The sequence below is a fragment of the Rhipicephalus microplus genome, chromosome 6 (assembly GCF_043290135.1).
Source record: "Rhipicephalus microplus isolate Deutch F79 chromosome 6, USDA_Rmic, whole genome shotgun sequence".
NCBI lineage: Eukaryota > Metazoa > Arthropoda > Arachnida > Ixodida > Ixodidae > Rhipicephalus > Rhipicephalus microplus.
Window position 1 is genome coordinate 93,081,883 of NC_134705.1, and position 27,732 is coordinate 93,109,614.

General features: G+C 48.8%; 1 protein-coding gene across 1 annotated transcript in view; it reads left to right on the top strand.

The window, feature by feature from the left end:
- The window catches only part of LOC142765372 (protein Skeletor, isoforms B/C-like), a 68,653-nt gene that overhangs the window by 34,967 nt on the left and 5,954 nt on the right, over nucleotides 1–27,732 (top strand). Inside the window, exons 4-5 of the mRNA XM_075866220.1 lie at nucleotides 17,476–17,644; nucleotides 25,278–25,353. Of these exons, the coding sequence (XP_075722335.1) occupies nucleotides 17,476–17,644; nucleotides 25,278–25,353 (245 nt within the window). The remainder of the gene's footprint in view (nucleotides 1–17,475; nucleotides 17,645–25,277; nucleotides 25,354–27,732) is intronic.

Genomic DNA, 27,732 nt, shown 5'->3' on the forward strand with positions numbered 1-27,732 from the left:
GGTACGACCAACCCCCCGCAAGATCACCAATGCCAGCCCACTTGTCAACTATGCGGCGGCGACCACCAGACGGCCGAGAAGGCGTGCAGGGCACGTTACAAGACGCCGTACCTGGTGAAACGCCGGCGATGGGAGCGACAACAACAATATGAAGACTACCCGACGAAACCAACGCCTGTCGACAACAGCCTCGAGCAGCGGGACACTACCCCTACCCGGAAGCCCTGAAAGAAAGCCTGGTTGAGATCTCGGTCGTGGTCTCAATCGTGGTTTTGCCCCCGGCCCAGCTCCCGGTCGCAGTCAACATCTCGGAGCCGTACACCTGGACCTGGCGCAACCTTCAAGGTGGGCTGGGTAGCCATAGTCAAAGGGGCGCGCTCGGGGTCTGAGGAGGCCGCTTCTAAAGGCAAACTTGATAAATTAGAGGCTGAAATAGCACAGCTTAAGCAGATGTTAGCACAATGTAACCAGAAAATGACAGCTTTAGGAGAGGAAAACAGGACCCTCAAGGAGGAGTTACACCACTATAAAAAACAAAACATGCTCCACCAGTAGTACCACCGCTCTCAGCTGTTACCCCCAGTGAAAAAATGGAGGAAGGTACAACACCACCACCTCCCAAGCGCGGAGCCGAAACCCAGGCCAATGAATACAAACCCGCACGCGTGACGCCCGAGAATAAAGTCCTGAAGGAAGTTCAGCAATCAGTCAAAGGATTAAATGAGTGGATGAGCAACGCATCCGACTGATCTCAGCCCTTACTGACCACGTAGAGACTATAGCTAAAATTACCCAGCAACAAAATGAACACCTACAAAAGGGACTCATCGCTGTGGAGGCTAGAATCACCCCTCTGCCACCTAGCGGACTGGACCCCACAGCGAATGTAAAGCAACCTTCCTCGTCGGCATTCAGTGTGATACAGCCGGCGACATTCCTACCCCCTGCATCTCATCATAGCTAGAAATCACGCCTACACAATTTGGCAATGGAATTGTAGAAGCTGCGCGAATAAGCAAGCAAATCTTAACCAATACCTTAAGGGGAAAGTTAAGCCCGATATAATTTTATTGCAGGAGACACATTGTCTCGCTAAATTGGCAGGCTACCGCTCGATCGGACATGCCAACGGGGAGACGACTGTCCTTACCACCCTAGTTAGACGAAACCTTACGTTCACGCAACACGACACGAAAATTACCAATATAGACAATATATTTATTGAACTCGTTCCGCAACGCAAGACACAGGAAAGTCTTTTTATACTAAACATATACAGCAACCCTAAACAAAAGAAGCACAGATTTCTCACACTCTTCAAACGCGCCCTCAACATCGCTGGCCAAAATCCCATCTTAATAGCGGCGGACTTCAACGCACCACACACTGCCTGGGGATACTCTTATGTGTTTCCTAAAGGTAGGGCCCTCTTGTTTGACTCGCAGCAAGAGGGATTAACTCTCATCACCAACCGTAGCACACCCACACGTGCGGGCACTAGCTCCAGTAAAGACACAACGCCTGATCTGATGTTCACGAGAAACACATCAGCAGCCACCTGGAAAAATACCCTAGAGGACCTGGGTAGCGACCACTACATCATCGAGGTACATGTTCAAGGTGGCCCACGTAAACCCACGGGAAAAGAGCTAAAGTTGGTATACTGGACCCAGTTCCGCAAATCACGTGAGAACCAGGTCCAACCCATCAGCGACATAGAGGACTGGATACACACGCTTAAAGAGGATATTAATGATGCCACCCGAATCATACCTCCCGAGGCACACCTCGAAGAGATCGATAGCCGGCTCCTCCACATGTGGGAGGCAAAGCAATCGCTCCAAAAGAGGTGGAAGACACAGAAGCACAACAGAAACCTCAAGAAACGCATAGCACTCCTCAACACAGAGATAGAGATGTATGCAACGCAGCTAAGCGGGCAACACTGGGATGAAACCTGCGATGCGATGGACAGGCAGCTAAGTCTTAGTAAAACTTGGCATTTTCTACGGTTCCTGCTCGACCCAGAAGACAGCGAAACCGCCCAACGACAAACCATCAACAAACTAATGCATGCTTACAAGGGCACCGACGAGGAGTTTCTTAGGGAGGTAGAGCTCAAATATATCTCTCAGGCTCCTACTCAGCAGCATCCAGTTTATACGGGCCAGATCAACACTACTCTAGACGAAGAATTCACCGAAGCGGATATCCGTGCCACCCTACAAAAACTTAACATCAAATTTGCACCAAGTCTGGATAACATCACGAATAAGATGATACGCAATTTGGACGATGAGTCGATCACGCATATCACAGACTATATTAATAACTGCTGGAACACCGGAATCTTGGAATCTTGCCCCCGCATTGGAAAACGGCCAAGGTGATTCTGATTCCGAAACCAGGCAAACCACTGAATATTGACAATCTTAGGCCCATCTCCTTAACATCTTGCATAGGCAAATTGATGGAACACGCTTTCCTGGCTAGACTGACAAATTACCTCGAAGACAATGATTTTTTCCCACACACCATGATTGGCTTCCGCAGACATCTTTCAACGCAGGATGCCATGTTGCAGCTTAAGCATCACATCATAGACAGTACGGGACGCTCCACTAAGGGCATACTTGGTCTTGATCTGAAGAAGGCTTTTGACTCAGTCACGCATAGCACCATTCTAAATCAGGTCAATACCCTAAACTTGGGGCTTCGCACGTACAACTATATTAGGGCATTTCTTACGGGCAGAACGGCCACGATCACTGTGGGAGAACTCAGGTAGTCCGAAATAACCATAGGAAGTGCGGGCACCCCGCAGGGTTCCGTGATATCTTCCATGTTGTTTAACCTCACCCTCATTGGTCTTTCTTCAAAACTTCAAACCATCCAAGGACTTCATCACACCATTTACGCCGACGACATCGCCCTCGGGGTGTGCGACGGCAGTGACGGTTCCATTGAACAGAGATTACAGGAGGGGATTGACACAGTCGAACGGTATTTACAAGGAACTGGACTATCCTGCTCGGCGGAGAAATCTGAGCTACTGCTATATCGCCCTTCACTTAAAGGTCGGCCACCCAAACAACATCCCCAAGCGCAGGCACACGCTGATATAAAACTCACTACAAGCGATGGTCAGGCCATACCAACCGTGGACAAAATCAGAGTGTTAGGTTTGATCATAGCAAGTAAGGGTACCAACGGAGAGACAGTTCGCAACATTGAAGCCAGAGTGTCTAACACGATGCGCCTCATTAGGCGCATTACCAATAAACACAAAGGCATGAAAGAGGCCAGCATCATCCGTTTGATCCAAGCGTTTGTTTTAACTCACATCACCTATACGGCGGCGTACCACGGATGGTTCACCGCGGAAAAGTCAAAACTCAACAGCCTAATTAGGAAAATTTACAAACAAGCGCTAGGTTTGCCTCAAAACACCAGCACTGAACTACTCCTTCAACTTGGTTTACACAATACCCTTGAGGAACTTATTGAGGCACAACAAATCTCCCAATTCAAGCGTTTAGCCAAGACTAAGCCAGGCCACCGAATTCTATGTAATCTCGGTATTACTTACTACACTCAACACGGAGACAAACACGACATACCACGCACTATCCGCGCTAAGCTAACAGTACCACCCATACCAAGAAACATGCACCCTGAACACAACAAGGGCAGACGTGTCAGTAGAGCCAGGACCATGTCAAAGATGTTTGGGCGCAACCATGAGGCAGTCTATGTCGACGCAGCACGCTACCAGGAACGTCACCACTTCGTGGCTGCTGTCGTAGATCACACACAACAATGCAAAAGCAGCGCGTCAATCATCACACGGAACGTAGAAACGGCAGAGTAAGTGGCTATCGCGATGGCCATAGCCCACACTAACGCCTCATGCGTAATCAGCGACTCGCAGACAGCCGTTCGAAACTACGCCAGCGGCAGAATCTCCCCCGAGGCATTGCGGATTCTTAATGCAGGCAAAATTCACGAGGCGGACAAATACGTACACATCTTCTGGTTCCCTGCCCACACACCACTAGGTAACGCGGAGGCCAATCCGAATGAAGTGGCGCACAACGTGGCTCGAGGTCTTACGTTCCGAGTCACGTCCGACGAAGCGGCCGCCCAAACGGACCTTTCTGCGCCGGTGTGGGAATGGGACGATCGGCTCACTAAATTTAATGACATAATTCAACATTATTGACTGCAAAGGCGGGAGTACCCTCCACCTCACTCCAAGCTAAACCGGGCCCAGTCCGTTCAGTGGCGACAGCTACAAACACGCACATACACGAACCCTGTCATCATGCACCACATATATCCTGACGTCTATAGTTCTAATCTATGCCAGTACTGTACCACCAGAGCCACTTTCGACCATATCCTATGGGAATGTCCAGCATTAGTGAGAAATTCTGGGGTCGTGGCCTCCAATGAAGACCTTCGGGCGCGTTGGCGGACTGCGCTGCTCAGTTCGGGCCTGGACAAACAACTTTGGGCGATCCAGCAGGCCAAGGAAGCTGCCGGGAGACACGGTCTCTGCGTTGGCCCCTAGGTGGGAGCCCATCTCAGCAATTTGCCGGAAATTAATAAAGTCTATCTCTCTCTCTCTCTCGGATAGTTCTCCAAGTGCGTCTTAGTGTTACTAGTTTTACTTAGTGAGCCTCTCATTGGAGGCACAGTTCTATAGAGATTCAGTCACCCATACTCGTTTATGTGTGTTATTTAGTCAGGAACAACTATCTCTTTATAGAATTAACGCATCATTTACATTAACGTATCAAAAGTCCTTGATCTCTATGTGGGAACTATACCACAGTAGCCCTACTCTAGCCACTGTAACTATACCAAAAAGATTATGTTTCCGCCATCTTGGCAGGGGCAAAAGCTGGCTGCACTTTTGCCGGCAAGGCACAGCGGGTGCTTCAACTCCTCCAATTTTTCTTTATTCCTCCTTGTATTTGCCAAGCATTGGTAATATGAATATCTTGGTTATATGGTCACGGTTATTAGCCGTAAACTCAAAAGGAGAAAGAAGCCAGCATCACGAGCGGCAGTCTCTGGCGTTGCTCGAGGAAGGTGACGTTGCGCGTCAGCTCTTGCGCTTTATTTTCGTGTGCGATGCGAATAGAGCCTTGCTGTTAACGTCAAACGAAAGCCTTGTGTCCTGTTTTTTGCACGTTGCGACACTGGTGGAGGTGCTGGACTTCTACTACTGATGCTTGGGACTCCTCTGCGGCCCGGCACTTCAACTCCGACACCGCAACCCGTTCATTCAGTGGATACTTCTGTCCACCGCTACAGTCGCCGACAACGAGGCCTTAGTCCTAAGGCAATTCCCCTGGAACTTTCCCAGCAAAGCACTCCACCTGGAGAAATGGCAACTGCAGGTGCTTCCCAACTGACTTTTGAGCAGCCCCAGATTCCAGAGACATTCCATGGTGAGGCGTATGAAGACGTTGAGCACTGGTTAGCCCAGTATGAGCAAGTCGCTAAGGCAAACCGCTGGAGCACCGAGCTAAAGCTTTCACGCGCCTACTTTGCTTTAGCAGACAGCGCTCGTACGTGGTATGAGAACCACAAGGCAACGCTGTCTTCACGGGATAAACTTCGGCAGCAAATTATCAGCACCTTCGCAAACAACGACCGCCGTGACTTTGCTCAGCAACTCATCGAGTCTCGGATCCAGAAACCAAATGAAAGTGTCGCCATGCTTGCGGAGGACATGACACGCCTATTTGGACGGGCTGACCCTGATATGCCTGAAGCCAAGAAACTCCGCCATTTGATGCGATGCGTCAAAGAACAGCTGTTTGCCGGCTTTTTCCGCAATCCACCGACGACCGTTGCGGAATTCATCAAAGAGGGTACACCTATCGAGCTCACACTGCAGCAACGGTGTCGCTATTACGACCGACCAAATGGTGCCTCAATCAGCGTCTCTGCTCTGATGGCCGGCAGTGATGGTTCTCTGCGTGAGCTCATTCGCGAGGTTGTTCGTGAGCAGATCCGCAGCTCTTTTGTGACTCCGCAAGAACGGGCGATGGCTTCAGTTGGAGAAGTTGTGCGGCAGGAAATCAGGCAAGCATTTTCACATCCCGAATCACTGCCAGCCCAGCGATCGATTAACTATGCGGCAGCAACCCGTCGTCCGTCGCCAGTACCGCACAACTCGTCTGCACTCGCTCATTCTTACAACGCGCCGGCGGCACCAGTCTACAACCCACCGGCGCACGCCGCCGCCACCAACGACGATGGCTACGTAATATTGTCACAAAGACACAGGCACGCAGGTACAAAATAGGGCGTTTACTTTCGTAACCCAAGGGCCAGAAAACGCGAACACCAGAGCACGCGCACACACAACTACTTCGTTGTCCTCTTCAGAGGCTGGCTACTATAGTTGCCAGCCTTCCTTGCGTCAATTCCCCCCTTTCAAGAGCGACCGTCCTGGTCGATTGACTGAGATGCTAGAGGTGGCCATGAAAGAAAAAAAATTATCACGTCAATGAAAAAAAAAGCCCACGCTGTTGTGGATAATAAGGAAAAAGTTCGAAGTGTTCACAACTCGCGGGCGTGGTACGGTTTCATCCGTACTACATGGACTACTTCTGGACGTGGACGTCTTCGGTTTAAACTGGTGTCGGAGCTTTGGGGAACTACCTCGTAATTCACGTCACTGAGGCAGCGCACAACTTCGTAAGGGCCAAAGTAGCGCCGCAATAGCTTCTCCGAAAGCCCACGATGTCGAACTGGTGTCCACACCCATACATAGTCACCTGGTTGATAGTGGACGCTCCTTCGGCCTTGGTTGTAACGGCGAGCGTCGATATCTTGCTGGCGCGAATGCGGTTCCATTCAAGCCGGCGGGCTCCCTCGGCTTCTCAACGAAGTCATCAACGCTGTCATTTCCGCTGTTGTCCTGGTCTACGGGAGCATAGCGTCTAACGGTGTTGTGACGCGACGGCCATAAACAAGCTCGAATGGTGTTGGGTCTGTGGTCTCTTGCACAGCGGTGTTATAAGCAAACGTGACGTACGGCGAAATTTCCTCCCACGTTTTGTGCTCTACATCAACATACATAGATAGCATGTCGGCCAATGTTTTGTTTAACCTCTCCGTCAAGCCGTTCGTTTGGGGATGATAAGCTGTTGTTTTTCGGTGGTTGGTGTGCGTCAGCTTGGTTACTTGTTGCAATAACTCTGCCGTAAATGCTGCTCCGCGATCGGTTATGAGAACAGCAGGTGCACCATGGCGCAAAACAATGTCGTTGACAAAGAATCTGGCGACTTCAACTGCAGTTCCCTTAGGCACAGCTTTGCTTTCTGCATAGCGAGTCAGATAGTCGGTCGCGACAATTATCCACTTATTTTCTGAGGATGACGTAGGGAAGGGACCAAGAAGATCCATTCCTACTTGCTGAAATGGTGCTCGAGGTGGATCTAAAGGTTGGAGGAAACCGGCGGGCTTTGCGGGTGGAACTTTACGCCTCTGACAGTCACGGCAGGTGCGGACATAGCGCTGAACGGACGAATACATCTGTGGCCAGTAGTACTTCTGTCGGATGCGCGCTAATGTCCTAGCAAAGTTTAAGTGACTGGCCGAAGGATCGTCGTGGCACGCCTGCAAAACTTCCTCACGCAGTGCCATTGGAACGGCGAGGAGGAAAGTTTCCTGGCTGCTCTCAAGATTTCTCTTGTAGAGAACATTGTTGCGCAGGCAATACGTAGTCAAACCACGCGAGAGTCGGCGTGGGACGATAACGTCTTCTCCTTGAAGATGCTGGGTGACAGGAAGTAGATCAGTGTCCTCACGTTGAAGCTCAGCCATCCGCCCCACATCGACGATGCCAAAAAACGGTAAATCTTGTTCAGTGTCAGATGACGTCGGGGAAATAGGAGCACGAGACAGGCAGTCAGCATCTGTATGCTTATGTCCTGATCGGTAGACCACCGTTATGTCGTACTCTTGAAAGCGGAGGCTCCAGCGGGCGAGGCGGCCTGATAGATCCCGTAGATTGGCAAGCCAACAAAGCGAATGGTGGTCACTGACCGCTCGAAATGGCCGGCCGTATCGAAACTTGCTAATGGCCCAAACGACTGCTAGGCACTCTTTCTCGGTGGTAGAGTAATTAGCCTCTGCTTTTGTGAGACTGCGGCTCGCGTAAGCGGTCACACGCTCTGCGCCGTTCTGCCATTGACCTAGAATGGCTCCGATTCCCACGTTGCTGGCGTCTGTGTGGATCTCGGTGTCGGCAGTGTCGTCGAAATGTGCCAACACTAGAGCTGTCTGCAATCGATTGCGCAGCTCTACGAAGGCTTGTTGTTCTTCTGTCCATATGAAAGGTACATCTGGCCGTGTCAGTCTTGTAAGAGGTTCCGCAATTTTCGAAAATCCTTTGACAAAACGGCGGTAGTACGCACAGAGTCCGAGGAATCGCTGAACAGCCTTTTGTCTCCAGGACGAGGGAAATCGGCAACGGCAGCCAACTTCTCTGGATCTGGTCGAACACCTCCCGGGCTAACCACGTGGCCGAGAAACTTGAGTTCCTGATAGCCGAAGTAGCACTTTTCGGGCTTGATGGTAAGGTTCGCTCTCCTTATTGCAGTGAGGACACTTTTTAGCCTTGAAGAATGCTCGTCAAATGTGGTTGAAAACACAACGACATCATCCAAGTATACAAGACATGTCTGCCACTTTAGTCCAGCTAGTACAGTATCCATCATGCGTTGAAACGTGGCGGGAGCGGAACAGAGACCGAAAGGCAGCACTTTAAATTCGTAGAGCCCGTCAGGCGTCAAGAACGCGGTTTTCTCACGGTCGCCCTCGTCAACTTCAATTTGCCAGTACCCTGACTTGAGATCTAGTGATGTGAAGAACTGAGCGTGGCGTAGACGGTCTAGGGCGTCATCAATCCGTGGCAGGGGGTAAACGTCGCGTTTCGTGACTTTGTTAAGGCGTCGATAGTCGACGCAGAAGCGTAGTGTGTTGTCTTATTTCTTTACTAAGACAACAGGTGATGCCCACGGACTTGTCGAGGGTTGGATGACGTCATCATTCAGCATTTCTTGAACTTGACGCTTGATAACCTCTCTTTTCTTTGGGGACACACGGTATGGATGTTGGCGAAGCGGCCGCGCTGACTCCTTGGTAACAATGCGGTGTTTTGTAACGGTGGTACGCTGAACTTTCGATGTTGTGGAGAAGCAGTCCGAGAATTCCCTCAGAAGGTTTTGCAGCCGCTCTTTTCGTGAATCTGGAAAGTCTGGATTAACGTGAATGCGGCTTCCCAGGTCAGCACAAGCTTTTGCATGCGGTGAAGTCGTATCCAATGTGCCGATATCGAAAAAGTCGGCAATTTCACTGAGGAAAGCGACAGTAGTCCCTCTAGGAACGTGCTGAAACTCATTGCTGAAGTTGGTCAGCAGAACTCGAGAGCGTTTATTCTCTAACCGAACAAGGCATCGGGCTATGCATATGTTTCGTTTGAGCAGCAGCGGGATATTTCCCTCAGAAATACCTTGAGAGTCGTTGAATTCGTCAAAAACGTCGCAGGCTACCAAGGTGAACACGCTACTCTTCGGCGGTAACGTGACGTCATCGTCAACAATTCTCAAAGCATTGACGTAACTGCCGCGAGGGTTGCGCGCTAAAGCGTGTGCCGTAGAAAACGTCACTTGCGACTGTTGCAAATCAATCACGGCTCCATTAACACGCAGAAAGTCCAGTCCGAGAATTAGGTCCCTCGAGCAACTCGGCAGTATTACAAAATCTCCGAGATACGTAAATCCGTGAATACTGACTCGCGCTGTGCACCGCCCCACCGGAGTAAGAAGATGGCCTCCTGCCGTACGTATCTGCGACCCAGCCCACTGGGTAGAAACCTTCTTCAGCCTGCAGGCAAGACCCATGCTCACAACGGAAGTGTCTGCTCCAGTGTCAATTAGCGCCATTACTTCTTCGTCGTCCACAGTTACCTCAATGTTTGATGTCACCACTCTTCGCATAACGTTTGACTGCGTCTGTACATCTTTTTGCTGCTGTCGCTGTCGTCGTAGTGCAGGATCTTCCGTAGAGTCAGCGTCAGCGGCCTCACCTCTGGAGGTCGCTGAACTCAGTTTTCCCGACTTGCAGGACTGCGTGAACGGCGTGTTGGAGCGCCGCGTGAATAGGCTGGGCTCCGTGACCTGTAGCGAGCAGGCGACGACGAGCGAGGCTCTTGTGACCGATGTTCGATACTGCGACGATTCGAGATGAAACTCTCTATTTCCTTTGGTCGCTCGCCAGGTCGTGGACAAGGGCATTAGGCGAAAATCCACGGAGACCCACACGACGGTATGGACATGTTCGGTAGACGTGTCCGGCTTCCCCGCAGTGGAAACAAAGGGGCCTGTGGTCGGGTGTACGCCAGATATCACTCTTTCTCGGTCTTGCTTCGGCGATCAACGGTGAGCTGCGAGGGCGGAAGCCTACCTCCATTTGCTGAGCGTGTCGCTCATTGGGGTAAAATACGCTGGTTGAACTGCACGATGAAGGACGACGCACTACTTCCGCGTAGCTCATCTCGACGCAGTGCCTCTGTTGTGGCGCCTCGGATGGTTGGGGAGCGTGAACGGCTTGCCGTAGCTCGGCGCGTACCATCTCCCCAATGGAGAGCTGCTCTGCAGGTGAAGCAGTCACCTGCATCTTTTCTAGCTCTTCCTTAATAAGAGCTCTGATAAGCTCTCGCAACGCGCTGATGTTATTGCCGAGAGTGACAGAAGTGACCTCACTTGGGTTTACACCACGGTTATACTGCCTGGCACGCTGTTGAAGGGCCCTCTCCATGGCAGTGGCTTCCTCATGGCACTCCGCAAGTGTCGCAGGCGGGTTTAAAATCAGGCCGGCAAAAATCTCTTCTTTAACACCAGGCATTAGGTGGCGAAATTTCTTGGATTCGGACATAGAGGGCTCCGCACGCTTGAAAAGCCGATCCATGTCCTCTACGTAGGTCCTCACCCTTTTGTTAGGGCCTTGAACCGTTGCCTCTATAGCACGCTCCGCTATCTCTTTCCTGTCCTCTCAGGCAAATGCCTTGAGGAACTGCCGTTCAAACTCATCCCATGACGCAAGCGCTGCTTCATGGTTCTCAAACCATGTTTTCGCGGAGTCTTCCAGGAAGCAGTACACATAGCGTAGCTTACGCTCTGGCGTCCAATCGTTGATGACGGCGACCCGGTTGAAATGCTCGAGCCAGTCGTCGGCATCTTCAAAAGCAGCTCCGTGAAATGTCTTCGGCGTCTTGGGCTGGTTGATAACCAGGTGCGCTGGTGCTGGCGCGGTGACGTTAGGCGGTGTTTGATTCATAGTCCTCTGACGTTCAGGCAGCAAACCGTGCTGTGGCTCGAGTCCCTGGAGACGACGGCTGGAACGTACGTGCACAGGGGTAAGCTCGGCTGAGATACTCGATGGACATGCGTCAGGGCTGCTCTCAGGGGACCGTATCATCTACACGTGCCCAGCACCTCCACCAGAAAATGTCACAAAGACACAGGCACGCAGGTACAAAATAGGGCGTTTGCTTTCGTAACCCAAGGGCGAGAAAACGTGAACACCAGAGCACGCGCACACACAACTACTTCGTTGTCCTCTTCAGAGGCTGGCTACTATATTTGCCAGCCAACCTTGCGTCACTATAACGCAACTACTGACACTCCGTCCTACCCGCCGATCTACCCTCCGCGGACACCTGCAACTTGGTCGCCGAAAGTGCCTACCGGTCGACCGTTCGTTCGCAAGACGGATCTGTGGCGCACCGTCGACCACCGTCCACTGTGCTTCAATTGCGGAGAAGTTGGACATGTTTACAACATCTGTCCATATCGTGAAGAAAGATACCCGACTTATGCGCCGTCTTTTTCACGACCTCATTTCTACACCCGAGGTGACAGCGCGCACCCGCAAGGACAGCCATCTGCTCTGTATCGTCGATCCCGCTCTCCGTCACCTTCGCCAAGCTCTTCGCCGAACCGTCGTAGTTACGCCGACGCTTTCCGGGGCCGCTCCTCAAGCCCTCATCGAGAAACTAACAGCTGTGACCTTTGAAGGAAGGGTTGCCACTCGTCGAGATGCTGCAATACCTCCAGTACCAGTACGATACGACGATAGGACGAACGATGCAACGCCGCCAACCCCACAGGAAATCGTAAGAGTCGCCATAGCTGTTTACGTAGAAGGACGCCCTCTGACAGCGCTAGTAGACACTGGCGCAGATTTCTCTATCATGAGCAGAAAGCTTGCCGATTGGCTTAAAAAGTTAAAACATCATGGATGGGGCCTAACATAAAAACCGCGGGGGGCCAACTGATGACGCCGACTGGAAAGTGCTCTGCCAGAACTAGTATCGGTGATTCAGCTTTTGTTGCCACGCTCATGATTTTTTCCGAGGGCTGCATAGACCTGATCTTGGAGATGGGCTTCTTTTGTGAATACGGCGCCGTCATAGACATTCCAGACAGGTCAGTCACAATTTCGATGGCCCCAGATCAAGTTTCAGATGTGAGATGTAACGACCAGCGGCGTAAACATCTGCGCGTCTTCGAAGATCACGTGACCCTTCCACCCCGTTCAAGTACTCTCGTAGCAGTAACATGCGACCACCCAAGCAACTTTGACTACATCGCTGAACAAATTCTAGCATTGCTATTCAGCCATGGCTTATCTGTTGCAAGAGCCGTCGTAAGCCTCAATTGCGGACACACGCACGTTCTGGGTATGAACTTCAGTACTGAGCGACGACATCTTGCAAGAGGTATGGCAGTCAGGCTGCTTGACTGTGTTGAAAGCCGATGTCACCGGGTCAGCCCCTCTATCCATCGACGTTGGCCCAAGTTTGCTGCCCCCGCAGAAGCAAAGCCTTCTGAAGCTTATTAATGAGTTTCAGGACTGTTTTTCTTCGACGTCCAGAGTTCGCCAAACGCCGTTGACGAAACACCGCACAATTACGGATGAAACGCCCAGACCCATACCGCAGAACCCATACCGAGTAGCTCCACGGGAACGTGAGGCCATAGATAGTCAGGTGCGATAGATGCTTCAGGATGACGTTATTCAGCCGTCAAAAAGTCTTTGGGCATCACCGGTAGTATTGGTGAAGAAAAAAGATGACACCTTACGTTTCTGCGTTGATTACCGCAAGCTCATTCAGGTTACAAAAAAGGGCGTTACCCGCTGCCTCGTATAGACGATTCTCTCGATTGACTACGCCATACACGGTATTTCTCGTCGATGGATTTACGGAGCGGATATTGGCAAATAGCAGTTGACGAAAGAGATCGAGAAAAGACAGCATTTGTGACACCCGATGGTCTTTATGAGTTTAAAGTTCTCCCGTTGGGCTTGTGCTCAGCACCGGTAACGTTTCAGCGGCTCATGGACACAGTCCTGTCAGGCCTAAAGTGGCAAACGTGCCTGGTATATTTGGACGATGTAATTGTATTTTCAGCGACATTTGACGAGCACTTGAAGCGACTACAAACGGTATTTCAAGCGGTATGATCGGCCAGACTAACACTCAAGCCAGAAAAATGTCACTTTGGCTTCGAAGAGCTTCTTTTCTATAGACACCGTGTCAGCGATGAAGGGGTACGGCCTGACCCAGACAAAATAGCCGCTGTTGCAAGTTTTCCTACGCCATCAGACAAGAAGGCGGTGCGGCCATTTTAGATGCGGAGCATCTTATACTCGCGCCTTGTAGTGCGCCGTCCGCGCCGTCCGCACCGCTTCTCGAACATTCGACAGCTGACGCGCGCGCATGCGCCGTCGCGCCGTCGCCCACTCTTCCACCATCTGTGCATCCCTTCCTCCTCTACACACCGCGCGCGCTTCACTCCTCCACCATCTGTGCACCCTTCCTCCTCTACACACCGCGTTCGACATCTACAATTCTCCTGATTCTCCAGTGGACGCGCATGTGGCGTCGCGCTTCGAGAACATTCAACAGCTGACAGTGCATGCGCCGTCAAGCTGTATATATACTCAAGGTCGGCGCTCGCTCGCTCAGTTGCCGCTCGTCGGTTGGTTTGTACGGCGCGTCGACGTCCAAGGTCGCGGTGAAATGAATTCCAACGAATCCACAAACACAATGATCGACGTCCCTTCGACCAGCGCCGCCCTTTCGCATACGTGTGTACGTGTTCACTCATTTAACACCCCCTCATACAACCACGTAACCAATTTAGCCATCGACCCAAGTAAGTCGCAATTTAACACCCCATTTCACAACCACGTTAACCAATTTAGCCATCGACCCAAGTAAGTCGCACTTTAACACCCCGTTAACCAATTATATGCTCCGCATCCTCCTCAGTGTTCCCCCGAGGGAAGCTGCGGGCAATTTTTTTAGGCCTGCGTGCCTATTACCGACGCTTCATAGAGAATTTGTCACGTATTGCGTCACCTTTAACACGACTCACCCGAGAATACGTCACGTTTGAGTGGGGTGAAGAGCAGCAGGAAGCGTTCAACGAGCTGCGACAACGTCTTCAAAGCCCGCCAGTTTTCAGACACTTCGACGATGACACTCCAACAGCGGTTCACACCGACGCCAGCAATGTCGGCTTAGGAGCTGTGCTAGTTCAGTGGCAAGATGGCGCCGAACGAGTAATTGCGTATGGAAGTCGGACTCTCTCCCGTACAGAGGAGAATAACTCTACGACTGAAAAAGAGTGTTTTGTGGTGGTGTGGGCGGTCATGAAGTTTCGTCGATATTTGTACGGCCACCCCTTTAAAGTCATCAGCGATCACCACTCGCTTTGCTGGTTGATGAACATAAAGGACCCGTCAGGATGATTGGCGCGCTGGAGCCTCAAGCTTCAAGAATTTGATATGGCTATAGTTTATAAATCCGGAAAGCGACATACAGACGCCGATTGCCTTTCCCGCGCCCCATTAGAAGACGCGAATTCTGATGATGATGACGATGCGGCGATTGTCGGCGTAGTCAACACGTCTACAATCGCACAGCAGCAACGAGACGATCCCGAGTTGCAACCCCTTTTTGATTTCTTAGAGGGACGCACATGTGCTATACCAAAGCTCTTCGCAAGAGGGGTACTATCGTTTTGTTTGCGCAACGAGGTCCTTTATAAGGTGAACTTTTCTCCGAGCGGCGACACCAACTTACTTGTCGTCCCAACACCTCTCAGGAAAGAAGTACTAGAGGCGTGCCTTGACGAACCGACATCCGGTCATTTAGGCCACACACGAACGCTTTGACGAGTGAGACAGAAGTATTACTGGCCGAAACTGATGGCAGCCGTTCAACAGCACGTTCAGACTTGCGTTGAGTGCCAACGTAGGAAAGTGCCAGCCGTCAAACTAGCAGGGCTCCTCCATCCAATTGATGTACCGGAAACTCCATTCGCTCAAGTCGGAATGGATCTTCTAAGACCATTTTCAACGTCGGCTGCTGGTCTGAAATGGATAATTGTAGCCACAGACTACCTCACTCGCTACGCCGAAACAAAGGCTTTGGAGCGGGGCGCAGCAACTGAAGCAGCCCGGTTTTTCATTGAGAATATAGTCCTGAGGCATGACGCTCCATCTGTAGTAATGACTGACAGAGGAAAAGCGTTCACAGACGAGCTATTACGCACAGTTTTAAGTATAAGGGGAACATCTCACCGGCGCACAACGGCATACCATCCACAAAGAAATGGTCTGAGGGAGCGGCTAATCGAAACATTTGCGGATATGCTTTGCATGTACATCGATGTGGAACATAAAAACGTGGACGAGATACTGCCTTACGTCACTTTCGCTTACAATACGGCACAGCAAAAGACAACACGCATGACAACATTCCATCTTCTCTATGGCCGTGACGTCACAACCATGCTCGATGCTATGTTGCCGCATGAAAGTGATGGCGTAGACAGAAGTGCGGACTACATAACTCAGCTTGCTGAAGAAGCCCGCCAACTTGCCCGCGTATGTATTCGTCGCCACCAGGACTATGATGCAAGGCGCTATAATATTCGTCAACGACCTGTCTCCTATGAACTAGGACAGAAAGTTTGGATCTGGACCCCGATTCGCCGTCATGACCTCTCGGAGAAGCTCTTGAGACGGTACTCTGGGCCGTGTAAAGTCCTCCGTCGTCTCAGTTATGTTAACTATGAGGTGATTCCCGACAGTCCACATTGTTCAAGACGTAAAAGACATGCACCAGAAGTTGTGCACGTGGTGCGGATGAAACCTTAATTGTCCGAATGAACGCGTGGGCTGCCAGTGACTACAAACCCTTCTGCCATGATGATGAACCATCGGGACGATGCCTTCTTGAGAGGAAGGCTAATGTCACGGTTATTAGCCGTAAACTCCGTATAGATTCGCTTCAAATGGAAATTTTCTACTTCTTACTATCCGCACTAATTTTGGTCGCCACACTGCATATTTCTCAGCATTATCCTTATGGAGTTCATTGCCATCTCACATTAAGCAATGCTCAACTATTGGCACATTTAAAAAACAATTGTATTCGTACTTGATAAACTACTAGATGTTTTAATCTTGTTATATTGTTTATTCCACTCTTCATTTTTACTTGTTTCTTAGTCAGTGTTTGTTTTATCAATTTACTCATCTCTCTGTTTACACAGCTACTGCTAATTGAGTAAATTTTGTAATCCCATTTTGAACAGGAGGTCCCCCTGCAGCCTTGTGCTTTCGGACCTCCTCCTGTATATATACTTTGTATACTGTTCCTTTTTCTGTACTAATAACTGACATAAACTGAAACTTAAACTGAAACTCAAAAGAAGGAAGAAACCAGCATCAAGAGCCGCAAACTCTGGCGTTGCTCAATGAAGACGACGTTGCACGTCTGCTCTGGTGCTTCATTTTCGTGTGCAAATAGAGCCTTGCTGTTAACGTCAAAAGGAAGCCTTGTGTCCTGTTCTTTGCACGTTGCGACAATATGACGAGACAAAGTGCCTACCTATGTTTCGTCTCCATTTGGTCGTCTCTGCGTCTTCTTCGTCGGTAATGTTTTTAGAACAGTGCATAATCAAGAATTCGACTCTAACCAACTAGCCTAAATCATCGCCTTATTTGGTGCTCATCGAAATGGGGTAGCCGTGCCTTAATGTCGAAAAAACATTCCCGAACGGAGCACCCTCGAGCCTTAACCACTAAGCTCACGGTGGGCAAGCATACTTCAACGTTTCTTTTGTTAACAAATACCTTCCAGGAAGCCAGCCACACGTTACTAGAAACATGAGTTACTCATAAAAAAGCACGAACTTGGGCATTTTGGTGCTTCACCATATATAACATCGATAGCACTAAGAAGCAAAAATGCATTGTTGTCATTCTTCACTTGTGCCCTACACGTGTTAAGGCAGCAATTCATGTACAGAACATATTTATGAATGTGTGAGGGTTCAAAACTCACCAGTGCTCAAATTCTTGACGCAGGCCGACTTCGGCAATGTCAAGATTCCGGCCGGCTACGAACTGCCCAAGGAGCAGAGCCTTGGCCCACTGCCCTCCAAGCAGCACAACACCAAAGCTGCTGAGGTTGTCCTCAAGGACAGCGCCACCATACTGCTGAAGAAATTCGAGTACACCGGCTCCTGTCCTGGATGTGAGCTACCTGTTTTGCACGCGGAAAACTTACATTCAACTTGTGCGGTTTAAATGCCATTGTATGCTTTTTAGATTACGTGCTTGAAGTGACCGAGTAGCAAGTATTCCATTATTATCATCTTTTGGTTTGTTTTGATAAACAGTCGGTAGCGAATGAAGCATATTTTGCCTAGTCCCTCAGCCAATGTGTTGCTGCTTTATCGTTGGTCATGTTAAGCTCCATTTTATCTGCAAGGAGATTAACCTTGAGCTAAATCATGAACAAGTTCAGATACTTTTTACAAGCCCTATTTCATTATACTACCTTGTCATAGGATATTAAAAAAAGAACGATGGTCAGGGTTTGATTTTCTATGTGCTGGCCGAAACTTCACAGCATCAACGTCAATGTGACATCACAAATTTCCAAGACTTTGTGTATTTTGGCCTCATTAGTTTAATGAAGCCCCGCAAGCGGCTCAGTCATTTCTTATGACCAGGCGACCCACCGGAAGCACGGGGTTTCCGGGTCCGCGTTGAAATCCGCAGGGGACGTCTGTCTCGGTGGGGAACGTCCGAGTCGCTGATGGATATTTTGTGGCGCTTGGTGGCGGGGCTCATAAGCGAAGACGATACAAACGCATCTAAACTGTCGCGGCTGACATCGCTTGGAGGGGTTCCGTCGTCTATCTGCAGGGCCGTCTCACTCGTTGTGCTGTTTGAGTCATCGTAGATGAAAACCTCGTCACTTTAAGACAAAGCCTCTTCGATGATAGAAGGAATAACAGAGGACTGGGCAGGCGTGGAGTGAGCGTCAGATATCGCGTCGCCAACTGCGACGCGTTCGCCGAGAGGCGCCTTCTCTGGCGAGGGCTCGACTTTTGGTTCTGTAGGAACAGCCACTAGTTGCGGGTCACAGGATGAATCATCCACACTTTGAGGGGTTGCCTGGTGCGGGCTGGCTGGAGACACTGCGGGCGTTGGGATTGGCATCTGGTGTGGCGTCGCAATATGCTCAACTTCATTCTGGCAGATTTCCGGGTCTGGGTTCGATGATACAACGTCCATGTTCTTAGACTGCGTTCCTGGTTGAAATGGCGGGTAATTCTTGGACGCCATCTCGAAATACGGTGGCTTGATGGTGCAGGTGATGGCGGCACGCGGTTCACCAAAACGGCGACATGGCAGTGACAAGCCCTTCCCGTCATGAACATAAAAGCCACATATTCGACAAAACAAAGCTGCGCAATTCATGCGGAAGCGCCCACTGTCCCCACATCGACGACACATCCGCTGTATCCCTTTATAGACACAGGTTACTGGATGGCATGTGACCTTGAGGTAGTTTAACACAGGTGATGATCTCATTTACATCCGGATGTATCACGTCTAAGTGGTCACTGTTGAGTGCGACCAAAGAGGTTTAAAAACTATTGCTGGAGTGGATATGATCGCCTCTGAATGAAGCCGTACTCACAATAAGATTGCGGCTGTGGCAATCATCTTACCAGGGGCATGATGAGGTGTTAGCGTTCGGCGATTGAGAAGGAGCATTTTCATCGCAATCCCTGCTAGTTTATCATGTCTACTCTTTCTGGATAGCTAGTGCTCAAAGTGTGCCCTTCTGTTTCTCGTTTGCTGTAGTAAGCCTTGAATTCATGGCAATGTTTATTGCAGATTAAGCCACCGATAGTTCTCCCTGTGGGTTGTTTCCATGTAAAAATTATCTTTTAATTTATTATCAACGTAGCCTTTATACTAACAGGTCAAATATATTTGATGTCTAAATGAACTCCACCAAGGTATGGCATAATTTTGAGGTCCTTGGAGAGCAAAAGCTGGCTTCACTAATGCTGGCAAAGCATAGCAGAAGTTTTCACTCCATCAATTTTTAGGGTGAAGCTCCTTATGCCGTGCGTCATGGTCTGCGTTGTATGCAGAGCAGCCCATGCAGTAGTAGGAGTAGTATTTAGTAGCCACCTCACGTTTAGTCGTTAGAATGTCCGCTAGATGGCTGTACTCCTATATGATGAATATATTGCTACCTGCGTGTAATGCGTTGGGAGCAAGAGTGGCTCTCATCCCGAAAAAGCAAAGAAGATCGCGTGCGTCTTCTTCACTCGGGTTCCAGCCGCGACAGATGCGCTTTTCAAGAGCTGGCTACATCTTGGCTAATTAAAAGCCCCTTGCACTTATAAAGTCTCGTGACAAACTGGTGGAGCTGCTGGGTAGCCCTTAAGGATGTTTCAGACCCCTCCAGGGAGTCGCTCTACGAGCGCAGTCCCAGTTGACACCCCAGTGCATCAGACCAGCCACCGATTCAGGGGATTGCTTCTGGAAGTCAATGGCACGGATACCACTTCAACAGGTATGACGAGTGCTTCGAGTCAAAAAGCTTGAACCAACATAGGAACCGTGATTCTGAACCGGTGTACGTTGAAGAACTCCCGGGTCCCGACGACGTTCCGGGGTACGGATCACGAAGACGTCGAAGACTGGTTAGTCGATTTAAAGCACGTAGCCACTTTAAATCAATGGGACGACGCGTCCAAACTGGGACGTGTCTATTTCCACCTGGAGGACGGGGTGCGTTCGTGGTACCAGAATCGCGAGGAGCTCCTGACAGCATGGCACGAGTTCCGTCGTTGGCTTCTAGAGACCTACACAAGTGCCGTTCGTCAAGAACGAGCGGAACGAGTGATTTAGGTCCGGGTCCAGTTTCGAAATGAAGTGGGTACCACTTACGTGGAATGCATGACGAGCTGACTCCCGAATGGCGGAGGATAAGAAGTTGCGCCATCTGATGCGCGGTGTTAAAGGGGAACTCTTTGCCAGCCTTGTGCGGAGCCCTCCTATGACCGTCGCGTAGTTCCTGACAGAGGCTGTGACCATGGAAAAGATGTTGCAGCAACGTTCCAGCATGTATGACAGACAAATAAATGACATGTGCGCTGCGGAAATTCTCGCCACAACTGGAACCAACGACAGCCTACGAGAACTTATTCGTTCCGTGGGGCGCGAAGAGCTGCAGAAGACCGGCGTGACACCTGATCTCACGTCTGTCTCGATTGCAGTGGTTATCAGAGAGGAGCTGTACCAGGTACTACGGGGCTCCTTGCCTCCTGAAAGCTCCGTGCCAGCTCACACTCAATACCGCCGTGAGACGACCACCTATGCGGAAGCCTTAAAGCGGCCTGCGACCTCTCCGTCATTGTTCTTTCACGCTCCTCCCACCGTATCGCTCCAGTCGGCGCCGCCAACAGAGTAGTGCGACAATAGGTATGCGTCGCCAACATTTGTTTGTGCCTCCAGTCAGCCTTTATTCGGAGCAGCCAGTTCATTACATCGATGATAGGCGCACGTCCCCTCGGAAGTCCGGTATTTGGCGTACACCCGACCGCCGGCCTCTGTGCTTTCAGTGCGGTGAAGCAGATCACTTGTACCGACAGTGCCCATACCACGGTCTTGGACTTCGCGGCTTCTCTGCGTACTCGCCGCCACTCCGGCAAGGCCAGCGACACCGCGTCATCGAAAACTACCTCGCCCAGTGCCCTACACCACCGTACGCTGGGCGCCAGTCGCGTTCACCGTCACCGAGGTGATTTTCGTCGCTGCCCCAGCGGTATTCTACCGCACGTCCTCGTAGTCCCCACCGGGAAAACTGCGACTTTTGGGGGTGGGGTCACTGAACATCGAAGTGCCCAAGACCTCCAACCGACTCAGAGACGTAATGATACCACAGAATACGACTGGCTTCCACTTGATATACCCATGACGATTGATGGTTACGCGGTTGACGCGTTAGTGGACACCAGCGCCAACTACTCAATATTGTGTGGCAAACTGGCATCACAGCTAAACAATTAATTACGCCGTGACACAACTCGCAGATTAGGACAGATGGCGGCCATGTCGTTACTCCGCTGGGCCCCTGTGCCACTAGAGTTCAGATCCAAGGATATACATTTGTCGCTAGCTGCCTTGTCCTACGCGAGTGCTCCCATGATGTTATTTTGAAGTTGACTTTCTTCAAGAGTAAGACGCTATTATTGACCCACAAAAGCGTGTGTCATGTTTTCAGCCGACCGAGCAATTGATGTATAGGATGCGTCTTGACGTATACTTCGTGTTTCTGCAGACAGCGTCACGCTTCCTCCTCGAGCAAGTGTCATGTCGACGTCACAAGCTGCAATTTTGGCGATGGCATAGCAGTGGCTGAAGCAAACTTTGAGCACCTTCTGAAAAAAAAAAAACATTCCTGTAGCCAGAAGTGTCATACAGCGTCGTGGTGGCCGATTCACAGTTGACTCTTACCAGCTTTAGCAACGAGCACCGACACCTGTTGTTCCGCGGCAGTTCGATCGCTTTTTCCAATGAAATAGATGGAATTGGCAATTGTTTCGCGTCGGAGGTCAGTGACGCCACAGACACGCATTCGGTAATATCGACATCAATTCCGCGCTGTCGACCAGTAACCAGACTACATTGCGCACGCTCTTGTTTGAATGTCAGTGCTGCTTAACAAGTTCCTCCAAGGTGCGCCAGACGCCTATCACACAGCACCGAATAATCACGTACGACGACAAACGCGCGATCAACCAGCATACTTACCGCGAACTGTCCCGGTCTTCGTGGGAAACAGCTTCGGGACGAGGTTCCATAACATAAGATAAGTTGGAGACTCCTAGTTCTGACTGTTCGCGTCGTACGCGCAATTTTAGCACAATGATCTCTGGTGGGGTCAAGTGAGATCTCAAGTTACCATGATGCTTCTCAAATACTGTCGAGCGTTGCTTACACTACTTGTGGGTGAAACTCGATGGAGTGAAAATGAAGCACGTATGGCAATATACACCTACATAACCTGCATCGAACGATATATAAACGTTTCTTCATTTTTGCAAAGTAATCGTGCATTCACCCTCTAAGAATAAGCTAGGCCGCTGGATCACCTGGGATAAAAATCTCCTTAGGCCAATTTCGTCGCCATTCTCTAATGTCCATGTTTACTCAATTTCTTTCTAATTTCAGTTGCAGGGAGCAACGTTTATGTCACAAAACGTATATATGGTAACAAAACAGACAACAAGATTAACCCACACACTTCTCTTCGAGCCTCCTTCTCGATGCACCAATGCGACACGAGGTGTAGAAAAATAAAGAGAAAAAGTGGAATGATTCGGAAACTTAGGAAAAAGTTTTTGTTTGTATATTAGTACTTCCAGCTGCATCCTTCTTCATTAAAACACGGTACGCACTCATCTCCTCGATCAGAATAGCCAAGAAAGGTCATGGGTAATTTCAGAGGTGTTCAGTGTAATTAAGGAAGCAGTACCACCAACTTTACGCATGTAGTGTTTTTTTCGTGAACGCGTAGTTATCAATCTCTAAGTAACAATTCAGTACTTATATAACAACCACGAATATCGATTATTATCAGTGTTGCGGAACTGTTGCCTGCATCCCCATTCCAATTCTATTCCGAGAAATGACAACTTGCCGCAATTTCATTCTGTTCAATTCCTCGGAATGAGAAAGCTTAGCTGACTCCCACTCCGGGAGTAGACGAGCGGGTCAAGCCCTATCCTAAAATTACTCAACGTAGCAACGGCATGTTTTGATGACATTGTCGAGCTAAGAATCATTGTAACTACATGAAGATTGTCATCGGATGCATTAAGAACTGCAAGACTATGCAAAACATGTTACCATGGTGAAGGGACAGTAGCTTGGGGACTACTGCCGTGCAGTACAACTACACTACTAGTTTTCATAAGGGGAAGTTCTCCCATGACTATAGTGTTTGTATGGTCCGAACAATCCAACGAGGTTTTAAAAAATTGCAATTTTCAAACCTTCAAGGCCCAAACTTAAAGAAATTGAGTAAACATTTGGCAAAGCGTGTATATACTTCATTCAAGCGTATTTTACTACCTTCGTGGCATCTCTTTACTATAGCCTGCAGCTACTAAAGCCTGAGACATTTTGCCGTTACTACACAGGAATGCATTTTGGTGTTTTTAACTGGGTACCTACTAAGACCCATACCTTTCTAGACTTCTCTTTAACATCGCCGTTTATCTTTAGGTAATTGTGATACTCTTTAAAAAAATTGGACCAACCTTAACTTTGTCGATTACTTTGGAATAAATATTTCGTGCCAAGTGTTGAGACATGTATATGCAAGTGGAAGAGCAGACGATGATGTGTAGAAAATGCCCATTATGTTTCCTGAATTCTTTGACTGCTAACTACTACACAGTGTGCTATTCTAAAATAGGAGCATAAACAGCCTTCAAATGGCCGCTACAGTAGATACTGGCCAAGCCTTGATAGCCTGTGTGCACGTGTATGCCCTGGTCAGTGATTCATTCATCTCTCTATGTATTTTTATGTGATGCGCGCTTACCATGTTAAATACATGGAGTAACTGGAGACCATTAATTTTTCTGCGTGGAGAATCACACTTCGCTGACTATGCTATATGTACTGCTGTAATAAGATTATCTTGTTGTGACAATGTACAACAACTTGCAGACGCGATATAACTAAATATTTTCTAATGTATAAAAAATATTCAAGTCATCAGTATTCAAACTGTTTAGGAAACTAGCACGTTTCACTAATCTACATTTCACTCTCTTCGCTTACTAGAAAATTAGTGCTTTTTGTGCCAAACTGCTAGCATTTAGTTAGTGAACATGCAGACTTTTTTTTTTCAAGAGTGCATGTTCGAACGAATGAAGATGTTTTGATATTGTTGAAGTTTAAATGTGTTAATGCTAAAGTGACAACATAGAAAATCGTCGTGTCAGGATAATCATCGCATAAGAGTATCCAGGTTAGGCTTTACTATCAATTATGGCAACTTTACTGAACATTATTTCGTTGAACGTTCAAGGTTTTCGCAGTCCGGCAAAGCAGGCTGATGCGATTCGTGCAGCCCATGCTGCGAATTGTAGCGTTTTTGTGTCTGCGAAAAACTCATTTTTTTCTCGCTATCGGACGTGGTGTCTAATAAACAGAAGTTCAACCTATAATGATATTTTTCTTTCGCTACATCTCGTTTTTTGGGTGTGGGCGGGTAGAATGCTGGCCTTAGACTGCATCCAGGGCAGCTTTGTCGGCGGTCAGCCGTCTCTGATATGCAAAAGTGATTTTTGATCAAGATCACTGGTCATTTACTTATGATATATTTCATTGCTGCATTTTGGGGTTTCATTCACGACCATAATTGTGACCTGTAACAACAGAACAGTGTCACGCCGCAAAGCATGTGGCCGAAGGTCCGATGCTTAGCTCAGAAGGAGGTTGAGGTAGGAAACATTGCGTAATACGATAAAAAGAAAGAAAAAAGAGAAGAAGAAAGAGGTAGCGCCTCAGGCACGAATATGCAATATTCGTACATTTCCCCAACGAAACAAAAAGAAACACCAAAATTTTCGCTTGCCTTACGTTACTTACGAGTGCACTCACTCTAGTTAAGCCATTTGAAACCTTTTCAATTTATCCCTTCAATAAACGGTTTATCCAACGCTTTGATATGTCGACGTTTGATTGAAGTGTAGTATTTGAATTATGCGGTAACATGCGTAGCCCGACAGGCCTTGCGTGAAATGATAAGCACGAGCTATTATGATGATTTCTTGCAGCTGCATTCCTTGTGGCGGCACCTACTGCCCAGGCCAAGCCTGATCGACTGACCTATCTAATTCACGAAAATGGAAAGTAAGTAGAATTCCAACTTTGCGCTGGAGAAGTAGGTAGTACACCAGCGTCACACGGACAGTTTTAATCACGATCAGTGCCGTTCCGGATTAACCATGATCTGCATTAGGTGCTGCTTCACGGTCACTTTTATTCGCGATCAGGCCTGACCGAGATAAAGATTATCGTGATCCGTGCATTGCATTATGATTGCGAGATCAAAATTTCAGTTCGTCTGTCCCGCTGGACGAGCCTGTTGAAAGCAAAAGAAACAAGAAAATCAAGCATAGTTATCTAAAAAAGATATTGAAAAAGCTCGATATTTAGTTATAAAAATTTTTATACTGTTTTATTAAGAAAAATGGCTGTAATATTGCACATTTTAAGATTCTTATTGACTACATGTTGTGATGGGAGAAGCAGACGATAAGCCGACGACAAGTTCAACTCTAGTACCGTCTGAGTAGTTGGAGCACCTCGAAGCAAATTGATTATGAGGGCTGCCAGCTTTTCGACTACGTGACAGCGTACACGCACTTCGTGATCGGATGAAGAGGCCTTTACAGTAATTGACCGCTGGCAGGAGCAACTGGGAGGCTTGAGGAGCCTGAAGTGAAACTCTAGCGTCTACAAGGAGATTGGAGTTTCGCTGCGAACGGCCGCCAGCTGGTGCCATCAGAAATAAAAAACAAGATTATTATTGCCGCACAGCAATACAGGTACGTGCAAAGAAAACTCTACCAAATGATGGATTCATGAAGCTACTTGTGTAGTGGCACGCAAAGTTTTTGACGTTCGAGCGGTTCTTGCACAAATAGCATATTGCTGATAAATGGCTGTTTTGAAACATGGTACGCTCAGTTTTGTGAATGACATGATTTACGTAAAGCAAGTGTCACCTTGTGCATTTGATCTGACCCAAGCTCGAACCGGATTAGCTTGGGCGGGCTATGTAGCAGTGGCCATAGAGTTCATCGCGATCAAGAAAACTGATCTGGATCATTCTCATCGCGATTAAATGTGCCCGTGTGACACCGGTATAAGGAACGTTCAATCGATGATCGCATTTGCGGCACACCCAGTGAAGACATTTGTTACGCTAATTTCCATGTTTATTCTTGGGTTGCGATCATCGCTATTTGGTTGTAATGTAAAAATTGTATTTTCTTTGGTCACTCTCTACGGGTATTCAAATGACTGGGTAATATTATGAGGGAAAAGTTTCTTGTTTAACAAGTTTGCAGTATTTTTACAAAGTGCAATGACATGCTGCCTTTATAGAACTTAGCAATCACAAGGTCATGGAGCAGTGTTTTAGGGGCGAAGCTCCTTATGGCGTGGCTTGGGCGTCCCTCGTATGTAACCACCAGTGGCACATACCCGAAATAGGTATAACACTTGACCTACAAGGTGGTGCCAGTGAGAGATTTCTTCTGTGCATTGTTTAACAATAAAAAACTAGTGCTCAATGTACATGCCAATGGCTGCTAATGGGGAATGAGAGACATGAGCATTCGGCTTTTAGTCAACGCGCACGCTGCGATCCCCATTAGCAGCCATTGGCATGTACATTGAGCACTATCGGACAAGAAAGGGATGCTACATTATACTCGCTGGGTGTAAACTCCTTAGCTTTAGAAAGGTTTAGCGAGCGTTGAGCCGCAATGCCATGAATACAATGAACTTGTATATACCATGAATGAACTCAAGGTGGTTAAAAATGAGAAGTAGATACGAAGCGCAAGCCGTAAGAAAGTAAAAGCCGAATTCTCCTGTCTCTCATTTCTCATTAGCAGCCATTCGCATGTAAATTGAGCCCTATCTGACAGGGAAAGGTTGCTACGTTATACTCGCTGGGCGTAACCTCCTTGGTTTTCGAAAGGTTTAGCGAGCGTTTGGTCGCAGTGCCATGAATACAGTGAACTAGAATATACCATGAACTCGAGGTGGTTAAAGGTGGGAAGTGGACCCAAAGCGCAGGCCGTAAGAAAGTGTGCGTGTGCCACCTCTCGTTTAGTCCTTGGAATGTCCGCTGGATGGCGGTGCTTCTATAAGGGGAATATATGATAAAAAGATGCGAGATGGTGGGACTTGTAGTGTTGAATAGATGAACGAACGGACACACAAACAGATGCATGAATGGACGCATGAACGGACGCAGGGGCGGATGCATGAAAGAACGCTGGGACGGGCGCACAAACAGACGCATGGACGGTCACACAGACGGACGCATGGACGGACGAATGCTTCGCCCCACTCTCCATCATTGACTCCCTGGATATGCTGCCACTTTTTTCATATGTCAGATTTTTAGAAGTGATGCCCCATTTCATGTAAAACAAAATTAGCACTACATGCCATATATTCACAAGGCTGCCCTGGTCCCAAATTTTGATGGTA